This window comes from Globicephala melas, chromosome 5 (genome assembly GCF_963455315.2).
Source record: "Globicephala melas chromosome 5, mGloMel1.2, whole genome shotgun sequence".
Classification (NCBI taxonomy): domain Eukaryota; kingdom Metazoa; phylum Chordata; class Mammalia; order Artiodactyla; family Delphinidae; genus Globicephala; species Globicephala melas.
Genome location: NC_083318.1, coordinates 18,539,606 through 18,561,712, shown reverse-complemented (window position 1 = coordinate 18,561,712; position 22,107 = coordinate 18,539,606). Strand labels below are relative to the sequence as shown.

The window sequence follows — 22,107 nt, the reverse complement described above, 5'->3', positions numbered from 1 at the left end:
AAGATTGAGTCTCAAAGAAAGCAAGAAAAGGAAGTGGTAAGGATTAGAATAATTTTAATGCAAAACTCATTCCTTAAGATAAGGATGACTACCGTATATTGATAAAACATTCAGTTCACTGGGAAGTTATAACTTTTAAATCTGATGTACTTGACAGGGTAGCTTTGAAACATAAAACAAAAATATCTGTAACTACAAGGAGAAATGAACAGAACAACCATTTTAGTGAGTTTTAACACATCTCTGTCAGTCGTTGAGGATAGAGAAGGTTTGAAGAACACCATCAACAAGCTTGATCTAATGGATATGTATTTGGAACACTGAACCAATAACATATACATATTCAAACAGGTAGAGAATGTTTATGAATTTGCCATTCGAAAAATTCATTTCATACAAACCTTGTTCTCTAAGTTAAATTCAGTCAGTTAAAAAACCTTCACGGGGCTTCCCTGGTGGCGCAGTGGTTGAGAGTCCGCCTGCCGATGCAGGGGACACGGGTTAGTGCTCCGGTCCGGGAAGATCCCACATGCCGCGGAGCAGCTGGACCCGTGAGCCGTGGCCGCTGAGCCTGCATGTCCGGAGCCTGTGCTCCGCAACGGGAGAGGCCACAACAGTGAGAGGCCCGCGTACTGCAAAAAAAAAAACCTTCACAGTTTGGAAATTAGAATATTTTAAATAAATTATTGGTTGAACTGTAATATGCAAATAAAAAGCTATTTGGAGTTGAATGATCAAAATCTGTGGTATGCGGCTAAAGGAATTCTTACAGGGAAATTTACAACCTGAAATTCTTATGTTAGAAATGAAGAAAGGTTGAGAAATAAAAAGCTGTGCATTAGTATTAAAAAAATAATAAACCCTAAAAAACAGAAAGATTTAATAAAGATTAGACAGAAATGAATGGAAGAAGAAAAGAATTATGAGAAATAAGTAGAATGATTTTGTGTGCTATTCCATCCTGATTGCCCTCCCCTCCCTGCTACCTCTGCATGGGTATCGTGAGCTCTGTAGTTATCACAGCCTCTGTTCAGCTTCTCTTGTTGATTCCAGTACTTCATTAGAAGCTCTTCTTGGGCAGATCTTTTACTTTATTTAAAGAATAGTCCTCGGCTTTATTGGCAAGGGGAGGCAAAACTATTCCTGCAGCTTTTCTCTAGGTCCCAACTATTTAGAACATGGTGATTTCCACTACTCTGTCTTCCAGTTTGCTGATGCATTCTTCTGTATCATGTAATCTACTGTTGATTCCTTCTAGCATATCTTTTACTTTAGTTATTGTATTCTTTTTTTTTGAAGTATAGTTGATTTATAATACAGTGTTGTGTTAATTTCAGGTATAACATAATGATTCAGTGTTTTTTCAGTTTATATTCCATTATAGGTTATTATAAGTTAATAGGTGTACTTTCCTGTGCTGTATAGTAAATCATTGTTGCTTATCTATTTTGTATATAGTAGTTTGTATCTTTTAAGCCCATACCCCTAATTTGTCCCACCCCACTTCCCTCTCCCCTTTGGTAACCACAGGTTTGTTTTCTGTGTCTAAGTCTCATTCTGTTTTGTTTATACATTCATTTGTATTATTTTTTCGATTCCATATGTAAGTGATGTCATATAGTATTTGTCTCTTTCTGTCTGAGTTGTTTCACTATGCATAATATTCTCTAGGTCCATCCACGTTGATGCAAATGGCAGTATTTCTTTCTTTTTTATGGCGGAATAATATTCCTGTGTTTGTGTGTGTGTTTGTGTGTGTGTTTGTGAGTGTATGTGTGTACATATATATTCTTTGATTTTTATGAGCTGTTCGTATATATTGGATTTTATCAGTTATTGTATTCTTTTTTTTTACAAATTTATTTTATTTATTTATTTTTGGCTGCATTGGGTCTTCGTTGCTGCGTGCAGGCTTCCTCTAGTTGTGGCGAGTGGGTACTACTCTTCATTGTGGTGCATGGGCTTCTTGTTGCGGTGGCTCCTCTTGTTGTGGAGCACCAGCTCTAGACGTGCGGGCTTCAGTAGTTGTGGCACGCAGGCTCAGTAGTTGTGGCTCGTGGGCTCTAGAGCGCAGGCTCAGTAGTTGTAGCTCACGGGCCTGGTTGCTCTGCGGCATGTGGGATCCTCCCAGACCAGGGATCAAACTTGTGTCCCCTGCATTAGCAGGTGGATTCTTAACCACTGTGCCACCAGGGAAGTCCCCAGTTATTGTATTCTTTACCTTTGTTTTCTTCATTATATTTTCTCTCTGTTAAAATTTTCACTGTGTTCATCCATTCTGTGTTCGCTGAGCATCTTTACGATTATTACCTTGAAAACTCTACTGAGTAGCTTGCTTATCTCCCCTTTGTTTAGCCCTTTTTCTGAGTCCTTTGTCTTGTTCCTTTATTTGGAACATATTCCTCTGTCTCCTCATTTTGCAGATTTTGCTGTGTTTTTTTTTTCTGTGTTGGGTAGGTCAGTTATGTTGGCTGATTTTGGAGAAGTGGCCTTTTGTAGGTGACATTCTATGGGGCCCAGCAGCACACTCCTCTCTGGTCACTAGAGCTATATGCTCTAGGGCAGTGGTCCCCAACCTTTTTGGCACCAGGGACTGGTTTCTTGGAAGATAATTTTTTCGCGTGTGGTAGCGGGGAGGGATGGTTCAGGTGGTAATGTGAGCGATGGGGAGCGGCAGATGAAGCTTTGCTTGCTCGCCTGGTACTCACCTCCTGCTCTGCAGCCCGGTTCCTAACAGTCCCCAGCCCAGGGGTTGGGGACCCTGGTCACTCTAAGGTGTAAGGTGTGAGCCCTACATGAGCTGCATGTGTCCTTCTGTTTTGGTGAGGCTGACTGCTAAGGGTGCTTGCAGAAGACACAGTTTTGTTTTTTTTTAATCGAAGTATAGTTGATTTACAGTGTTGTGTTAACTTCTGCTGTACAGTAGAGTGATTCAGTTATACATACATATATATATATACACTTTTTAAAAAATATTCTTTTCCATTATGTTTTATCATAGGATATTGAACATAGTTCTCTGTGCCATACAGTAGGACTTTGCTACTTATCCATTCCATATACAGTAAGACCCCTACATACGAATGAGTACCATTCCGAGAGCCCATTCGTAAGTCCATTTTGTTTGTAAGTCCAACAAAGTTAGTCTGTGTACCCAACTAACACAATCAGCTATATAGTACTGTACTGTAATAGATTTATAATACTTTTCACACAAATAATACATAAAAAACAAACACAAAAAATAAAACATTTTTAATCTTATAGTACAGTACCTTGAAAAGTACAGTAGTAGAGTACAACAGCTGGCATACAGGGGCTGGCACTGAGTGAACAGGCAAGAAGAGTTACTGACTGGAGGAAGGAGAGGAGGTGGGAGATGGTAGAGCTGAAGGATCGTCAGCAGTAGGAGACGGAGGGCAGGCTGCAGTTTCACTCACGCCTGACGTCGATGGCACAGGTTCTGGCTCCTTGCTGGATTCAATTCTATCTACCCTCTTGAAAAAACGATCCAGTGACGTCCGGGTAGTAGCTCTTTTTTTTCTTGTCATAGATGACACGGTAGCACTGGATTGCATTCTGAATGGCGGCTGCATCCTTCCTGTACAGTTCTATGTTTGCGTCCTGTGCCTCAAAAACTAACAGTGCCTCCTCAAATAAAGAAAATCCCCTTGCCATTTCCTGTGTCGTGAATCTCTTCGGTTCTTCAGTTTCTTATTCTTCCTGTTGTCGCTCCACTCTCAATTATTTTCACTTTTGTTTCCATCGTTATTGCTTGGCGTTTCTTAGCAGTACCACCTATATCACCGCTGCTTTCACACTTGCTTCCCAACATCCTGGGCTTGAAATAAAGATACTGTACTACTGTACTCTATACAGCAGGGGTCCCGGAACTGGGCTGCACAACAGGAGGCGAGCGGCAGGCAAGCAAGCAAATCTTCATCTGCTGCTCCCCATCGCTTGCATTACTGCCTGAACCATATCCCCCCCCACCCCCCACCGGTCTGTGGAAAAATTGTCTTCCACGAAACCAGTCTCTGGTGCCAAAACGTTTGGGGACGGCTGCTATACAGTACTCTACGGTAAAGTACACAAAAGCTCAACCTGTTGTAGAGGATGCATGCATGTTACAATGTATTCCAGACACGTGAACAGACTTACGTGATTAGACATGCAAATGCATGTTCGTATCTTTGAAAGTTCGAAACTTGAAGGTTCGTATGTAGGGGACTTACTGTATAAAAGCCTACATCTGCTAACCCCAGCCTTCCACTCCATCCCTCTCCTAACCTCCTCACCCTTGGCAACCACCAGTCTGTTCTCTATTTCCGTGATTCTGTTTCATAGACAGGTTCATTTGTGTCATATTTTAGATTCCACATATAAGTGGTATCATATGGTATTTGTCTTTCCCTTTCTGACTTACTTGGAGGCAGGGCTGTCCCCAGCTCAGTAGGCTGCCAGTCCCTGCCTCATGAGTGGCTGCTGCTCTTTCCAAATCCCTTTCTCAAATGAAAATAATCGGTCTCCTTTATTGTCCCACTTCATGCCTTGTGACGTAAATGTGGGAAAATTATTAGACCACTTCCTTTGTTTCAGTTTCTAGTATATCAGTACTGGTAGGAGTAAGGTATCTGGTCTAAATTAGAAATATTGACAAGTATTGCCAGATAGCCATTTGGGACATGAAGTGTTAGATTCTTTTGGTCTTTTGATCACTTCCATTTATGTAAGATTTTTTAGAACTGCTTTAATTCTTTCAGGTCACCAAGGTGCTGTCTAATACAACACAGTGCCTTATTACTGAGGATTTATTTATTTAGTTTTTTATGATTGCACCATTTGAAAGGTATGTTGGGCAGTGAAACAACCTAATTTAAAGTAAACTTTTATTTTCATGTCAAGAACTGTGAAGGTTTGCGATTTTACCCTACTTGCAATTTAACAAGTTTCACAAGTGTGTCTTTCAGAAGACACAGTATTCCTGGGTCAGAGTCAAAGGATATACTACTACTTACAGCAACAGAAGTAGCCAGAGAAGCAGCATTTGCACCAGCTCCCGGAGCCTCACTTCTCACAAAGAGATACAAAAAGGGCTGGGTGACATCTGAGTCCTTATGAGGTGGCATTACAGGAGAACCTTGAGCTTAGGGAACGTTAATCTTTTGAAATGGGCAGTAAGCATATCTGCCCTTTGCTTTGGAGGGAGACACTCTGTCTTCCTGTACACAGACATCCTTGAAAAGGTAGTCTGAACAGAGGCAGTTAGTGCTTCTGCTGGAAAGATAAGCAGAAATGTGAGAGATGTGAAGAATTATCTTTCAACATTTTTGGAAGGCAGAAAACCATATAGATATTTGTAAGATAGACTTAAATAAGTGACATAGATTTCAGATTGCAGAGTATGGCCTAAGAAATTTTCCATAGAAAATAGTGATCTTTTTACATATATCTTCAGTTTCCTCTTTTGTAGCTTTTTTTCTGGTTAACCTACTGTCTCGGAGACCGCCATGAATATTAGACTTGCAATGATAGCTTTCCTTGGGAAAGATTACTGTGGATCTATTTTCTGAGTGGTGTATTATTCACTGTTTTTCCTTAGTAGTCAAAGATATCCAAACCTCTGTTTGGGGCAGTTTGTGTTTTCCTTCCTTGAACCAATGCTTCTGTTTCAAAGTTCAAATAAATGAAGGCAAGTAAGATGACAATTATGGTATTTAAATTTAGTAAAAATTCACTGAGGCATAACGTTTTAGACAAAAGACATTAAAAATGATGGAGCTTGTTGGTGTCCCAGGGCAAGTTCAGTTATTCAGACTGGATTTCTAAGAGGTCTCTGAGACTAAAATTCTTCAAAGTGGAACTTCATTGTGTACTAGAACACAAATATAGCACTTCATTACAAAATACCCTCAGGCAAAGAACACATAGGGACTTTGCTGCCCTCTAGACTAGAGGTCTTTGTCATAGATAAAGGGGCTCTAAATCTGGGAACTTGGATGGGGGGATGGCTTGGGGCATTCAGTCCTATCAGTGCTTAAACTCCAAGCAAACAGCAAAAACAAAGAACCTAACGTAGGTAATGTTTTAGGTCAGCATGATCTCTTTTAAGTTATTTTGCATCTCTCTAAATTTGACTTGGTTGATCATCTTTTTGGCTTTGTGGTATTTTACTATTCTGATTCTACTTCTCTATCTCTGCCTAAACCATCGTTTGTTCCTGTACTCCTCAAATGATCGACTTCCCTAAGATTGAGACGTCAACCCTCATTCTTCCATCCCTGATCCCTCTAGCTTCCCTTTTATAGGTCTCTTCTACTCCTATAATATCAGATCTCGTGTGTATATACATAACTCTGAAGTTTGATTCTGTCTTGAATTCCAAAACCACATTTCTAACTGCCAACTGAACATTTCCTTCAAGACGTTCTGCCAATAACTTACAAAACTTGTAACTCTGGTTTGTGTGTATTAACAAAAAGGGCAGGGCGAAAGGTATGTTACTGGTTTAATATTTTACTCTTTTCAAAGAAATTCTCCAAACAGATTATTTTGACAAACCTTTATGGTCTTTTTTGCGGAAGTTGTTTTGTAAATTTTATTTCACATATGTAAAATATCTGTCTGTTCATATTTCATAGCAGTTTGTCATATTTTTACCACCAACACTAAGCATTTAGATTTTTGCCTTCATCCCCCACATTATCCCTTCTCCCTCCCCACCCTCCCGCCACTGTACACGCACGCACGCACATGCACAAGCGCACAAAATTTTAAATGTTATAATATGCATGAGCTTTGGGTTTTTTGTTACTATTTTTATTGGTAATGGTTCAGTGTGTATTTATGAGGTGGAAGACAAAGCTTGTGTTACTTTTCTCTTTACAGGTCTTCATGCCTTGAGGAGAGTTTTGAGGAAACACCCTAACCTCCCTGACAGCAAGATGGCTGGGTTGGTGAAGATTACTGTGAAAGATTTCTTGCAGGGGATGAATGACATCAGGCCCAGTGCCATGAGGGAGGTAGCAATTGATGTCCCAAATGTAAGTCATTTGTACCCTCATGCTAGCCACACTGTTTGAATTAAACTCTGAAAGAAACTAAGACCCCAGGGAAACTACCTTCCTAAGCTAAACTTAAAAAAAAGTTTTTTTAATTGAAATTTTTATGGAGATAATTGTAGCTTTAGTACAGTTGTAAGAAATACTTTAGGGAGAGCGTATGTATCCTTTACCCAGTCCCTCCCACAATGGTAACATCTTACAAAACTGTAATACAAAAAAAAAAAAAAAACTATAATACAATATCACAAGCAGGATATTGATAGAATCATCGATCTTTTGCAGATTTCCCCAGTGTTGCCTGTACTCATTTATGTGTACGTGTGTGTCTGTGTCTGTGTATTTAGTTCTGTGCAGTGTTATTACATGTAAAGTTTTGTGTATCCATCACCAGAATCGAGATACTGAGGATTTCCATCACCACAATAATCCCTTGCTTTGCCCTTTCATAACTACACCCACCTTGTTCATGCATCCATTTCCAAAATTCTGTCATTTCAGAAGTGTTATATAAATGGAATTATACATTATATAATTGTTTAGGATTAGTTTTTTTCACTTACTGTAATTCCCTGGTGATTCATTCAAGTTGTTATATATCAGTAGTTTGTTCCTTTCTTTTGCTGAGTAGTATTCCATGGTATATGTGTACAACGGTTTGTTGTACCATTCACCAGTTGAAGGACATCTGGCTTGTTTCCAGTTTGGGGCTATTATGAATAAAGCTTCTATGAACATTTTTCTACAGGTATTGTGTGAATATAAGTTTTTATTTCTCTGGAACAAATACCCAAGTGTAGTACAGTTACTGGGTTGTATACTAATTCCATGTTTAGTTTTACCAGAAAATGTCAACTAGGCTAATTTTAGAACAAAAAAAAATCTTCTGGTTATGATACTTTCTACTAATGATGCTTGATGTTTCCTTGGGTTCTTTTACATATACTTCATCATTGACTGTCTCTGCAGAGTTTTCAGTGAGATCACCACAAGGGCAACAGAAGTTACCTTTTATGCATGGACCGCCTGTTACGTCACCTGTGACACACATGGGCCTAATATTCGGGGGTGGGGATGGCTTTATAGTTTTCTTTGAATATATTAATATTTTTAGAAAATGAACATTGAAACAAGCATTGGCAGTGTGTTCTGCATTATATTATATTGTAATATGTCAATATGTATTTTGAAGTGTCAAAAGAGAGCTGTTATTTAAACTTATTTCACCATGGACCACGTGGAGCAGAGACTTGCAGCATTTTGCAGTGTGGTAGATTGCAAAAAATGACGACAAATTCTTCCCTTCACTGTGTTTGCCCTTTTGCACTGCAGTCTTGTAGCTCCTACTCTAAACGCTAGGGAGTCAAGTTTTCCATCCTTGAATCTGCACTTGGCCATGTAACTTGCTTTGGCCAGTGGAGTGTTAGCAGCCATAATGCAAGCAGGCTTGAAAGCGCTTAGGGCTTGCCTTCTCTTGCTGGTCTTTGCCATTGCATTAGCTTTGTTAAGAAATCTGTACTAGCTTCCTGGAGGATGAGAGACTGTGTGAACAGGGATGAGCCCTCCTAGTTGAGATCCCCTCATTCTAGTCATCACCAATTGTCAGACATGTGATGCCATGCTAGAAACCAGGAGAAACCAGTTAACCCTCAGAATTGTCAGAAATAATAAAGTTATTTTGAGCCACTAAATTTTATGGTCATTAGCAAAAGCTAAGTGAAGCAGGCACTTGTTAGCTTCTTATAGAACACAGTTGTTTTGTAAGTTTAGGCTGGGAAACAGTACCCTGGAGATAAGAACATTCCCAAGGACTAACTGCTAGTTTAGGCTGCTTAATGTGATTTTGAATTCTTTTTGAAACATTTTCAAATTTACTACTGAAAGCTCAACTTTGGGGTTTTTCAGAAGCTCTGTAGCAGAACATGCTCATTTCGTATGAATAATTTGACAAATGGAATTATAGAATGAAGAATGATTGATGTTGGGTTAGTAGAAACTTCAGTTCTTTGGAACTTATGGTCTAAAGTTCAGGGACATTGATTGGTATGAATACCGATATTGGTATGAATATTTGCAGTATTTATCTGTATTTTATTGGGTACCATAACATAATATAATGGGTCAGGTAGACACCTAATCATTAAATGCCTCATGTGAAAATTTCAGGGGATAGGGTTATAACCAACTGCACCATCCCAAAACATTTCTGTGATTAAAAAAGTTTAGGAGCTAAGGAAACCTACAGGCAGCTTTTAAACTTAAAGTTATTGCCAATGAAGAATGTGTTTAAACAGTGGCTGTACACTCTTAGAACTGCTGAACTGATTTATTCATCATAGGAACTGGTACTACAACTGCACTTTTAATTGCTCTAATGAAAGAGTTTTTCCTTTATTTTCTTTTGATACAGTATTTACAGTCCATGGACTTGTGCCATTTTCCATTTGGCGTTTCATTATTTGGTCTAAGTCCATGGTGTACTATGATGTTACTCATGAGCTCCAAAGTGATTAGCCTTGGTCAGAGGACTTTCTTACATTGCTTTTCATGCTCACTTCAGATTGTAAAAATTTTCCTGAGAAGTCAACATTTCTGTAATTGGATTCCTAAAGTTCACTCTTCTGATTTCTGGCTATTACACCTACAAAAATATCTCCAAATTATTTCTGCAGAAGATTTAATGTTTATTTTGCTATAGAAAATCTGTTTAAAGTAGCTAGTTAATTGCAGGCTTTTTTTTTTTAATAGCAAAGTGAGCATTCAGCATCTTTTGAGAAAAGATTTTAGTGTGTGAAATTAAACCTTCTAAATCACACTTGCTAAAGTTTGAAAGAAATGTCTTAAGGTTGGAATGTTGCCAATTATAATATAGTGCATTATTAATTTCAGGAGACCACAAGTGTTAGCCACTTACTTAAATGTAATGTTTCCTTTTTTTGGACTTTCTGAATTGGTGATTATACCAATTGGTGTGTTAAAAGTCAAATGTATTTTACAATTAATCAGTGATGAAAGTCAAATATATTTCTTTACTTGAGGAATCCTTAGAATCTTTGAATATGCTAATATGCATTGTGAAATTTCAGTTTTTCACCCAGAGATAACTGTTAATATTTTGTCACAGTTCCAATAGATTTTTTAGAATTTTATAGATTTTCTTCTGTGCATATAGGTATTTTAATATAGTTAATCTTAGGATATATATAGTTTTATGTTCTGCTTTTATCATTTAAAGTTATATGATAAATGTTCTACTCTGAAATTTCTTGGCAAACATCTTTTTATTGACAGCATAATAGACTGTTACGTTGATAAACTGTAATTGTTTTATCTTTCTTCCATTCTCAGATATTTAGGGTTTTTTTCTATTTTTCTCTCATATAGTTATAAACATATTTGTGTCCAAATCTTTGCATTTTTGATTTTGATGAAGTGGAATTACCAGACTAAAATATGTGATTTTTAAAGTTTGTGACAAATATCGTTTTCTTTTTTTTACCCCAGAAAGGTTGTTCTAATTTTTAATCATGTGATAAAAATGAAAATTGCAAAGAACTTAAGCAAAATCTCATTTTATTTTCACTTTAGTCCTTTTCTCTTTTTACTTTCCACTAGATTATTTTCTTCACTGAAAAGTTCTTTATTACAAGGAAAAATACTGGATAAGTTTTAGATGAATAGAGATTTAAAAAGAAAATGAAAGGTAGCTATCAGTTATGTCTCTTCTCCTCCCTATAAAAATGTTAAATTTTTAGATCAAGGGTATATCTGGATGGCTTTTAAATGAATTTGAAGTTCCATAAGACCAGAGGTTCTTACTTTTTTTTTTTATCCTTAATACTTAGCATAGGACTAGCACATAATAGATGTCCAATCAGTCTTTGTTGAATAAATGAGCAAATAACTATAATTTTCATGAAAAAACATATTAGATGGTCAATTTCAGATATTTGAAAAATATTTTTAAAAGAGTGTATCATCCTTTTGCTGTACCAAAGTACAATATAGGCCATTATTACCCTCATGAAACATTCTTCATATTTTCAAAGCAACTGATTTCTTTAGTGAATTTACTACTGTTAGTGAATTTAACAGTTTTGGAATACAGATGTCTATAATAGTGTTAAGCTGTCTAGTCTGGAAGGATATACAGTAATCCTTTATATTTTATGCAGAACATGTTGCTTTCTTTTCTTTCTTTTTTTTTTTGCGGTACGCGGGCTTCTCACTGTTGTGGCCTCTCCCGTTGCGGAGCACAGGCTCCGGACGCGCAGGCTCAGCGGCCATGGCTAACGGGCCCAGCTGCTCCGCAGCATGTGAGATCTTCCCGGACCGGGGCACGAACCCGCGTGCCCTGCATCGGCAGGCGGACTCTCAACCACTGCGCCACCAGGGAAGCCCCATCTGTACACTTTTGATATTACCTTTGGATTGCAGTTTTCAGAATTTGGACCTTTGGTTCAGAATAAGCCAAAAGCCAATTAAAAAAATAGGACTCTACTTTCACATGAACCCACTTTTGCAAAGTGAACTGCAGGCAGAGCCTCAGGACTACCTGTATAGCCCCAAACCCGTCTGCAGTCTTGGATCCAGGTTAAGTTTAGAGGTAGTTGGTGGTCAAATTGAGTGTCTACCAAATGTCATTATTTAAATAAACATTCCTCATTTACTCCCATTTTAAAAACTAGCAAACCTCTTAATTATATGAATAATCAAAAGGTTATCTGTTTCACTACGTATTCAAAATTTGCAGCTGTATTTTCATTTGGCGCTTTTTCAGATGAGACTAGAACATCAGAATGTGACAAGTCAGTTGAATTTCCTAGGATGAGCTCATTAGCATTACTTTTCTGGTGCAGAGATATGAGTTAAATAGTTTAATTGACCATAATTACATTTTATTCTTCTTGTACCCTCAGGATAATTAGAAGGAATTTGAGTTTCTGTTTTTTAAAAGCAGTACTGTATTCTATATTTTATTTCTTACAGACTCAGAAGATTGAGGGCTTCTATGATGCTTTACTAAATAACAGATTTTTTTTTTTTTGGAATAGATAGTACAACCTGTAGAAAGTCTATTAATTCCATATTGGTCCTTGGCAGGGTTTTGAATTTGGTTTCTTTTGATTTTGCTTCTTGTTGTCTAGACAGAAGAGTGTCTTCTATCACTTACAAGATCCCAGTCTTCCCTGCCAACTACTCTTGAGCATTTTTATAGTTTTAAGTAATAGCAGTTGAACAGGAAAGCACATTTGGAAAAGTAGATTACTTTTTTTTTTAACATCTTTATTAGAGTATAATTGCTTTACAACGGTGTGTCAGTTTCTGCTTTATAACAAAGTGAATCACTTATACATATATCCCCATATCTGTTCCCTCTTGCATCTCCCTCCCCTGCACCCTCCCTATCCCACCCCTCTAGGTGATCATGAAGCACTGAGTTAATCACCCTGTGCTATGTGGCTGCTTCCCACTAGCTATCTGTTTTACGTTTGGTAGTGTATATAATACGTCCATGCCACTCTCTCACTTTGTCCCAGCTTACGCTTCCCCCTCCCCGTATCAAGTCCCTTCTCTAGTAGGTCTGCATCTTTATTCCTGTCTTGCCACTAGGTTCTTCTGACCATTTTCTTTTCGTTTTTTGTTTTAGATTCCATACATATGTGTTAGCATACAGTATTTGCTTTTCTCTTTCAGCCTTACTTCACACTGTATGACAGCCTCTAGGTCCATCCACCTCACTACAAATAACTCAGTTTTGTTCCTTTTTATGGCTGAGTAATATTCCATTGTATATATGTGCCACATCTTCTTTATCCATTCATCTGTTGATGGACACTTAGGTTGCTTCCACGTCCTGGCTATTGTAAATAGAGCTGCAATGAACATTTTGGTACATGACTCTTCTTGAATTATGGTTTTCTCAGGGTATATGCCCAGTAGTGGGATTGCTGGGTCATATGGTAGTTCTATTTTTAGTTTTTTAAGGAACCTTCATACTGTTCTCCATAGTGGCTGTATCAATTTACATTCCCACCAACAGTGCAAGAGTGTTCCCTTTTCTCCACACCCTCTCCAGCATTTATTGTTGGTAGATTTTTTGATGATGGCCATTCTGACCGGTGTGAGATGATATCTCATTATAGTTTTGATTTGCATTTCTCTAATGATTAATGATGTTGAGCATTCTTTCATGTGTTTGTTGGCTATCTGTATATCTTCTTTGGAGAAGTGTCTATTTAGGTCTTCTGTCCATTTTTGGATTGTGTTGTTTGTTTTTTTAATATTGAGCTGCATGAGTTGCTTGTGTGTATTGGAGATTAATCCTTTGTCAGTTGCTTCATGTTTATGGTTTCCTTTGCTGTGCAAAGTCTATTTTGTCTGATACGAGAATTGCTACTCCAGCTTTCTTTTGTTTTCCATTTGTATGGAATATCTTTTTCCATCCCCTCACTTTCAGTCTGTATGTGTCCCTAGGTCTGAAGTGGGTCTCTTGTAGACAGCATATATATGAGTCTTGTTTTTGTAACCATTCAGCCAGTCTATGTCTTTTGGTTGGAGCATTTAATCCATTTACATTTAATGTAATTATTGATACATATGTTCCTATTACCATTTTCTTAATTGTTTTGGGCTTATTATTGTAGGTCTTTTCCTTCTCTTGTGTTTCCTGCCTAGAGAAGTTCCTTTAGCATTTGTTGTAGAGCTGGTTTGGTGGTGCTGAATTCTCTTAGCTTTTGCTTGTCTGTAAAGCTTTTAATTTCTCCATCAAATCTGAGTGAGATCCTTGCTGGGTAGAGTAATCTTGGTTGTACGTTTTTCTCTTTCATCACTTTAAGTATGTCCTGCCACTCCCTTCTGGCTTGCTGAAAGATCAGCTGTTAACCTCATAGAGATTCCCTTATGTGTTACTTGTTGTTTTTCCCTTGCTGCTTTTAATATTTGTTCTTTGTATTTAATTTTTGATAGTTTGATTAATATGTGTCTTGGCGTGTTTCTCCTTGGATTTATTCTGTATGGTACTCTCTGTGCGTCTGGACTTGATTAACTATTTCCTTTCCCATATTAGGGAAGTTTTCAACTATAATCTCTTCAAATATTTTCTCAGTCCCTTTCTTTTTCTCTTCTTCTTCTGGGACCCCTATAATTCGAATGTTGGTGCATTTAATGTTGTCCCAGAAGTCTCTGAGACTGTCCTCAATTCTTTTCATTCTTTTTTCTTTATTCTGGTCTGCGGTAGTTATTTCCACTATTTTATCTTCCAGGTCACTTATCCATTCTTCTGCCTCAGTTATTCTGCTATTGATCCCTTCTAGAGAATTTTTAATTTCATTTATTGTGTTGTTCATTTCTCCTTGCTCTTTAGTTCTTCTAGGTCCTTGTTAAACATTTCTTGTATTTTCTCCATTCTATTTCCAAGATTTTGGATCATTACTATCATTATTCTGAATTCTTTTTCAGGTAGATTGCCTATTTCCTCTTCATTTGTTAGGTCTGGTCGGTTTTTATCTTGCTCCTTCATCTGCTGTGTGTTTTTCTGTCTTCTCATTTTGCTTAACTTACTGTGTTTGGGGTCTCCTTTTCACAGGCTGCAGGTTCGTAGTTTCCGTTGTTTTTGGTGTCTGTCCCCAGTGGCTAAGGTTGGTTCAGTGGGTTGTGTAGGCTTCCTGGTGGAGGGGACTAGTGCCTGTGTTCTGGTGGATGAGGCTGGATCTTATCTTTCTGGTGGGCAGGTCCACATCTGGTGGTGTGTTTTGGGGTGTCTGTGGCCTTTTAATAATTTTATGCAGCCTCTGTGCTGATGGATGGGGTTGTGTTCCTGTCTTGCTAGTTGTTTGGCATAGGGTGTCCTGCACTCGAGGTTGCTCGTCCTTGAGTGGAGCTGGGTGCTGATGTTGAGAAGGAGATCTCTGGGAGATTTTTGCCATTTGATATTTCGTGGAGCTGGGAGGTATCTTGTGGACCAGTGTCCTGAAGTTGGCTCTCCCACCTCAGTGGCACAGCCCTGATGCCTGGCTGGAGCACCAAGAGCCTGTCCTGCACATGGCTAAGAAGAAAAGGGAGAAAAGAAAGAAAGAAAGAAAGAAAGAAAATAAAATAAAATAAAGTTATTAAAATAAAAAATAATTTAAAAAAATTTTTTAAGTTAAAAAAAAGGACAGAACCCTAGGACAAATGGTAAAAGCAAAGCTGTACAGACAAAATCTCACACAGAAGCATACACATACACACTCACAAAAAGAGGAAAAGGGAAAAAAATATATATGTCGTTGCTCTCAAAGTCCACCTCCTCAATTTGGGATGATTGGTTGTCTATTCAGGTATTCCACAGATGCAGGGTACATCAAGTTGATTGTGGAGATTTAATCCGCTGCTCCTGAGGCTGCTGGGAGAGATTTCCCTTTCTCTTTGTTCGCACAGCTCCCGGGGTTCAGCTTTGGATGTGCCCCCGCCCCTCTGCGTGTAGGTCGCCTGAGGGCGTCTGTTCCCACTCAGGATGGGGTTAAAGGAGCAGCTGATTGGGGGGGCTCTGGCTCACTCAGGCCGGGGAAAGGGAGGGGCAAGGATGCGGGGAGAGCCTGCGGCGGCAGAGGCCAGCGTGAGGTTGCACCAGCCCAAGGCACACCATGCGTTCTCCCGGGGAAGTTGTCCCTGGATCCCGGGACCCTGGCAGTGGCGGGTTTGCACAGGCTCCCTGGAGGGGAGGTGTGGATAATGACCTGTGCTCGCACACAGGCTTCTTGATGGCCGCAGCAGCCGCCTTAGAGTCCCATGCCTGTCTCTGGAGTCCACGCTGATAGGCGCGGCTCGTGCCCATCCCCGGAGCTCCTTTAAGCCGTGCTCTGAATCCCCTCTCTTCGCGCACCCGGAAACAAAGAGGGAAGAAAAAGTCTCTTGCCTCTTCGGCAGCTCCAGACCTTTTCCCGGACTCCCTCCCGGCTAGCTGTGGCACACTAGCTCCTTTCAGGCTGTGTTCACGCCGCCAACCCCAGTCCTCTCCCTGCATCCGACCGAAGCCCGAGCCTCAGCTCCCAGCCCCGCCCACCCCGGCGCGTGCGCAGACAAGCCTCTCGGGCTGGTGAGTGCTGGTCGGCACCTATCCTCTGTGCGGGAATCTCTCCGCTTTGCCACCGCACCCCTGTGGCTGCGTTCTCCTCCGCGGCTGCAAAGCTTTCCCCCTCCGCCACCCACAGTCTCCACCAGCGAAGGGGCTTCCTAATGTGTGGAAACCTTTCCTCCTTCACAGCTCCCTCCCACTGGTGCGGGTCCCATCCCTATTCTTTGTCTCTGTTTTTTCTTTTGCCCTACCCAGGTACGTGGGGAGTTTCTTGCCTTTTGGGAGGTCTGAGGTTTTCTGCCAGCGTTCAGTAGGTGTTCTGTAGGAGTTGTTCCACCTGTGGATGTATTTCTGACATATTTGTGAGGAGGAAGGTGATCTCTGCGTCTTACTCTTTCGCCATCTTGAAGCTCTCAAAGTAGATGACTTTTAACCAGCAAATACTCTGTGTCAAAATCAAGATTTTAGTTTTACCATTATTAAATATTGTAGAAGTTTAACTCTTTCATTCCACTTTTCTTTTTATACCTTACTTTTCTCCGGGTTCAATAGGAGGAGAAATGAGTGGAAGGATCACCAATTTCTATTCTCAGCTCTGATCCCAGTTAACACTGATGAAATTGAACACTTTTCCGTTCAGGTTATAAATAGAGAACTCTTAATTTTCAGTTTCTGTTGGGTGTCTCCTTTTGAATCTATAAATAATGTTGAGGTTGTCCTAGAAGAAAATGCCACACTTGTATGTATAGTTGATCAGTACTCAGTACAAGCACAGCTCATTTTGTTGTGTTTCACTTTATTGTGGTTCACAGATACTGCTGTTTTTTGTTTTTTTTAAAGAAATTGAAGGTTTATGGCAACCCTGTGATGAGCAAGTCTGTCAGCCAGTTTTCTAACAGTATTTTCTCACTTTGTGTCTCTGTATTACATTTTGGTAATTATTGCACTATTTCAGACTTTTTCATTATTATTATATTTTTATGGTGATCTTTAATTAGTGATCTTTGGTGTTACTATTTTAATTGTTTTAGGGTGCCACGAATTGTACCCATATAAGATGGTGAACTTCACCGGTAATTGTTGTGTGTTCTGACTTCTCCACCAACCATCTGTTCCCCTAGCTTGCTCCCTCTCCTTGGGCCTCTCTATTCTCTGAGACACAGCAATATTGAAATTAGGCCAGTTAATAACCCTACAATGGTCTCTGCGTGTTCAAGGAAAAGGAAGAGTCACATCTCTCACTTTCAATCAAAAGCTAGAAATGATTAAGCTTAGTGAAGAAGGCGTGTCAAAAGCCAAGATAGGCCTTTAAAAGCTAGGGCTCTTGTGCCAAACAGTTAGCCAAGTTGTGAATGCAAAGGAAAAGTTCTTGAAGGGAATTAAGTGCTTCTCCAGTGAACACATGAATGATGTGGAGAAAGTTTTAGTGGTCTGGATAGAAGATCAAACCAGCTGCAACATTCCCTTAAGCCAAAGCCTAATCCAGAGCAAGGCCCAAACGCTATTCAATTCTGTGAATGGTGGTATAGATGAGGAGGCTGCAGAAGAAAAGTCTGAAGCGAGCAAATGTCGATTCATGTTGTTTAAGGAAAGAAGCCGTCTCCATAACATCGAAGTGCAAGGTGAAACAGCAAGTGCTGATGGAGAAGCTGCAGCAGGTTATCCGAAAGATCTAGCTAAGATGGTTTAATGAAGGTGGCTACCCTAGACAGCAGATTTTCATTGTAGATGAGACAGCCTTACATTGGAAGAAGATGCCATCTAGGACTCTAATAGCTAAAGAGGAAAAGTGAGTGCCTGGCTTTAAAGCTTTAAAGGACAGGTTAACTCTTGTTAGGGGCTAGTGCAGCTGTTGTCTTTAATTTGAAGCCAGTGCTCATTTACCATTCCAAAAATCCTAGGGTTCTTAACAGTGATGCTAAATCTACTCTGCCTGTGCTCTCTATAAATGGAACAGCAAAGCCTGGCTGAAAATACATTTGTTTACAACATGCTTTTCTGAATATTTTAAGCCCACTATTGAGACCTAATACTCAGAAAAAAAAGCTTCCTTTCAAAATATTACTGTTCATTGACAATTCACCTGGTCATCCAAGAAGTCTGACGGAGATGTACAACAAGATTAATATTGTTTTCATGCCTGCTAACACAACATCCGTTCTGCAGGCCATGGATCAAGGAAGGCATCATTTCGACTTTCAAGTCTTATTATTTAAGAAATACGTTTTGCAAGGATATAGCTACCATAGGTAGCGATTCCTCTGTTGGATCTGGGCAAAGTAAATTGAAAACCTTCTAAAAAAGATTCACCATTCTAGATGCCGTTAAGAACATTCATAATTCACAGAAGAGGTCTATACCAACATTCACAGGGGTTTGGAAGAAGTTGATTCTAACCCTTATGGATGACTTTGAGGGATTCAAGACTTCAGTGGCGGAAGTAATTGCAGATGTGGTAGAAATAGCAAGAGAACTGGAATTAGAAGTGGAGCCTGAAGATGTGACTGAATTGCTGCAATCTCATGGTACAACTTGAATGGCTGAGGAGTTGCTTCCTATGGATGAGCAAAGAAAGTGGTTTCTAGAGATGGAATTTACTCCTAGTGAAGATGCTGTGAAAATTGTTGACATGACACCAAAGAAGTTGGAATTTTACATAAACTTAGTTAAAGCAGTGGCAGGGTTTGAGAAGATTGACTCCAATTTTGAAAGAAATTCTACTGTAGTTAAAATGCTGTCAAACATCGCATACTACAGAGAAATTGTTTGTGAAAGGAAAAGTTGATTGATGTGGCAGGCTTCACTGCTGTTTTTTTTTTTTTTGTTTTGTTTTTTTTTTTTTTTTTTTTGCGGTACGCGGGCCTCTCACTGCTGTGGCCTCTCCCGTTGTGGAGCATAGGCTCCGGACGCACAGGCTCAGCGGCCATGGCTCACGGGCCTAGTCGCTCTGCGGCATGTGGGATCTTCCCGGACCGGGGCACGAACCCGTGTCCCTTGCATTGGTAGGCGGACTCTCAACCACTGCGCCACCAGGGAAGCCCCACTGGTGTCTTATTTTAAGAAACTGCCCCAGCCGCCCCAGCCTTCAGCATCCACTCTGGTCAGTCAGCAGCATCAACATCAAGACAAGACTCTCCACCAGCGAAGGATTGTGACTCACTGAGGCTCAGATGATGATTAACATTTTTTAGCAATAAAATGTTTTTTAATTAAGGTATGTAAATTATTATTTAGACATAATGCTACTGCACACTTAATGGACTACAGTGTAGTGTAAACATAACTTTCACATACACTGGGAAACCAAAAAATCTGTGTGATTCACTTTATTGCGATGTTCGCCTTGCCGAGAGTGGTCTTAAACCAAACCCACAGTATCTCTGAAGAAAGCCTGTGAATACTTGATGATTATTTGCTAAAAACACAGATTTTCATTTACAGTAAAGGAAATCATTGGTAGCGTTAATGTGGTTCTTTTGTGGTACCACCTTTTCACTTCACCTTACACAGATACAGAGTAATTACACACTCACCTGATCTTGTCCCGTAGTCCATCTGTCCCAAACTGTCTTAAATGCCATCAACATAACTCCCTATTGATAACCTCTAAGATGAAGTCTAAGCTCTTTAGTTTGGTGTTCGTAACCTGGCTCGTGCCTTCTTCACTTTCATCTTACATTGTTCTGTTAAACCATTTTGTATTTTTGCACGTTGTCCTTCTCTCTGCCTGAAAAATTACTTTCTGACCTCTCAGTTACCAAAGATCTTGTAATATGATTCCTAATACACACACACAAAGCTAACACATATATGCCTTGTGGTTCTTTTGTCTTATTCATCTTTGTGTCCCCTCTGTTTGGCAAATAGTACCAACTAAATAAAGGTTTGTCGAATGACTGAATATTTTATATAGCATTTTGGTTCATAGTGGTTCTCATTTTTCAGAAATGGTTCTTTTACTTTTTCGTATAAAAATATATGTATATATATTTGGTAACAGCTTTATTGAGGTATAATTCACCTATCAGTCATTCACTTATTTAAAGGGTACAATTCAGTGGTCTAGTATATGCAAAAAGTTGTACAAGCGTCACTACATTTAACTTTAGAACATTTTCATCATCCCCAAAAGAAACCCTATACACTTTGCCCATCATCTTGCAACCTGTGCATTCCCCTATTTTTAATTGTTTTTTATTTATTATTGAGTTGTATAGTACTAGATACAAGTCCTTTATTATATTTGATATCAGGTATATATGATTTGCAAATATTTTCTCCCATTCAGTGAGCTGCCTCTTTTCATTTTCTTGATAATGTCCTTTGCAGCATAAAAGTTTTTGATTTCAATGAAGTCCAGTGTCTCTATTTTTTCTTGTCTTGTGTGTAGTTTTGGTGTCACATTTAAGAAAGTATTGCCAGATCCAAGGTCAGGAGGATTTACTGTATATTTTCTTCTAAGAGTTTATAAGAGTTGCTTATAGTTTTAGCATGTACATTTAGGTCTTTAGTTAATTTTTTTTCCCCCAGGTAGGGTTAACTCTGCTCCTCTGTGTGTAACCATAGGACTCTAAAACTCCAACTATAGCTTGGAGTCATAAACATATACGGGAAAAGTTTTGTTGTTTTTTTTTTAAACTGTGGTAAACTATGCATAACATGAAATTTACCATTTTAACCAGTCTTAGGTATATAATTGGGGAGTATTAAGTATATTCCCATTGCTGTGCAACCATCACCACCATGTAGTCCTGTGATTTTAATTATTTGGAAGGCTAAAGTTAAATTTAACTTTTTAGTAAATCTAGGACTATTCAGGTTATCTGTTTTTTTCTTGAGTTTGGTAGTTTGTATCTTTTAAGGAATTGATCCATTTTGCCTTAATTGCCTGATTTATGGACATAGTTGTTCGTAGTCTTCCTTATTATCTTTTTACTGTCTGTGGGATCAGTAGTGTTTTCTCTTTCATTTCTAATACTGTTTATGTCTTCTCTTTTTTTTCATGATCATTCTGCTTGGACGTCTAGCAGTTTTATTGATTTTTTTCAAATTATCAGCTTTTTGTTTTATTTTTCTGATTTTGATTTCATTGATTTCTGTGCTAATCTTTGTTATTTCCTTCCTTGTTTGCATTAGGCTTAATCTGGTCTTCTTCCTTTAGTTTAAGGTGAGAGCTGTGGTTAGTGAGTTTAGTTCTGTCTCTTCTAGGTCTGTGTTCAGTGCTATAAATAATCATTAAGCATTGTTTTAGCTGCATCCCACATATTTGATATGTTGGATTTTCATTTCCATTTAGTTCAAAATATTTTTTATTTCCTTTGAAACATCTTTAACTTAACATGGTCTACCTTCAAGTGATAATGTATCACATGTGTAGTGTAAGAACCTTAAAACAGTGTACTTCTTTTGCTCCCCTCCTGGCCTTTGTGCTGTTGTCATACATTTTACTTTTACATGGTTGTGAACCCCAGAGTACATTGTCATCATTTTTGCTCTAAATAGTATTTCCATTTGAAGCAATTTAAATAATAATAAAGAAAATTTTCTATGTTTACACAATGTAATTACCACTTTCAGCTCTCTTTAGTCTTTTGTGTAGATTCAGTTTCCATCTGGTATCATTTTCCTTCTTCCTGAAGGGCTTACTTTAACATATCCTGTAATGCAGGTGTGCTGGTCAAGAATTCTTTCAGTTTTTGCATGTCTCAAAAAAGTCATTATTTTGTTTTTGTTTTAAAAAGATACTTTTATTGGGTAAAGAATTTAGATTGACAGTGATACCCCTCCTGTAACCCACGCACCCCTAGTTCTTTAATGATTTGCTCCACTCTCTGCTTTCTTGCATTATTTTTGAAAAGAAATCTGCTGTCTCCATTTTCATTGTTTTCTGTGTGTAACATATCTTTTTTTTTCCTCAGGTTGCTTTTAAGATTTTCTCTTTAACACTTGTTTTAAGCAATTTGATTATCATGTGCCTTGGTAGTTTTC

At 38.8% G+C, this 22,107-nt stretch overlaps 1 protein-coding gene across 2 annotated transcripts in view; it reads left to right on the top strand.

Moving 5' to 3' along the window:
- Positions 1-22,107, top strand: part of AFG2A (AFG2 AAA ATPase homolog A) — a 348,748-nt gene that overhangs the window by 36,637 nt on the left and 290,004 nt on the right. For both annotated transcript variants that reach the window (XM_030863906.3, XM_030863905.2), the window contains exon 10: positions 6,889-7,043. In XM_030863906.3, coding sequence (XP_030719766.1) covers positions 6,889-7,043 — 155 coding nt within the window. The remainder of the gene's footprint in view (positions 1-6,888; positions 7,044-22,107) is intronic.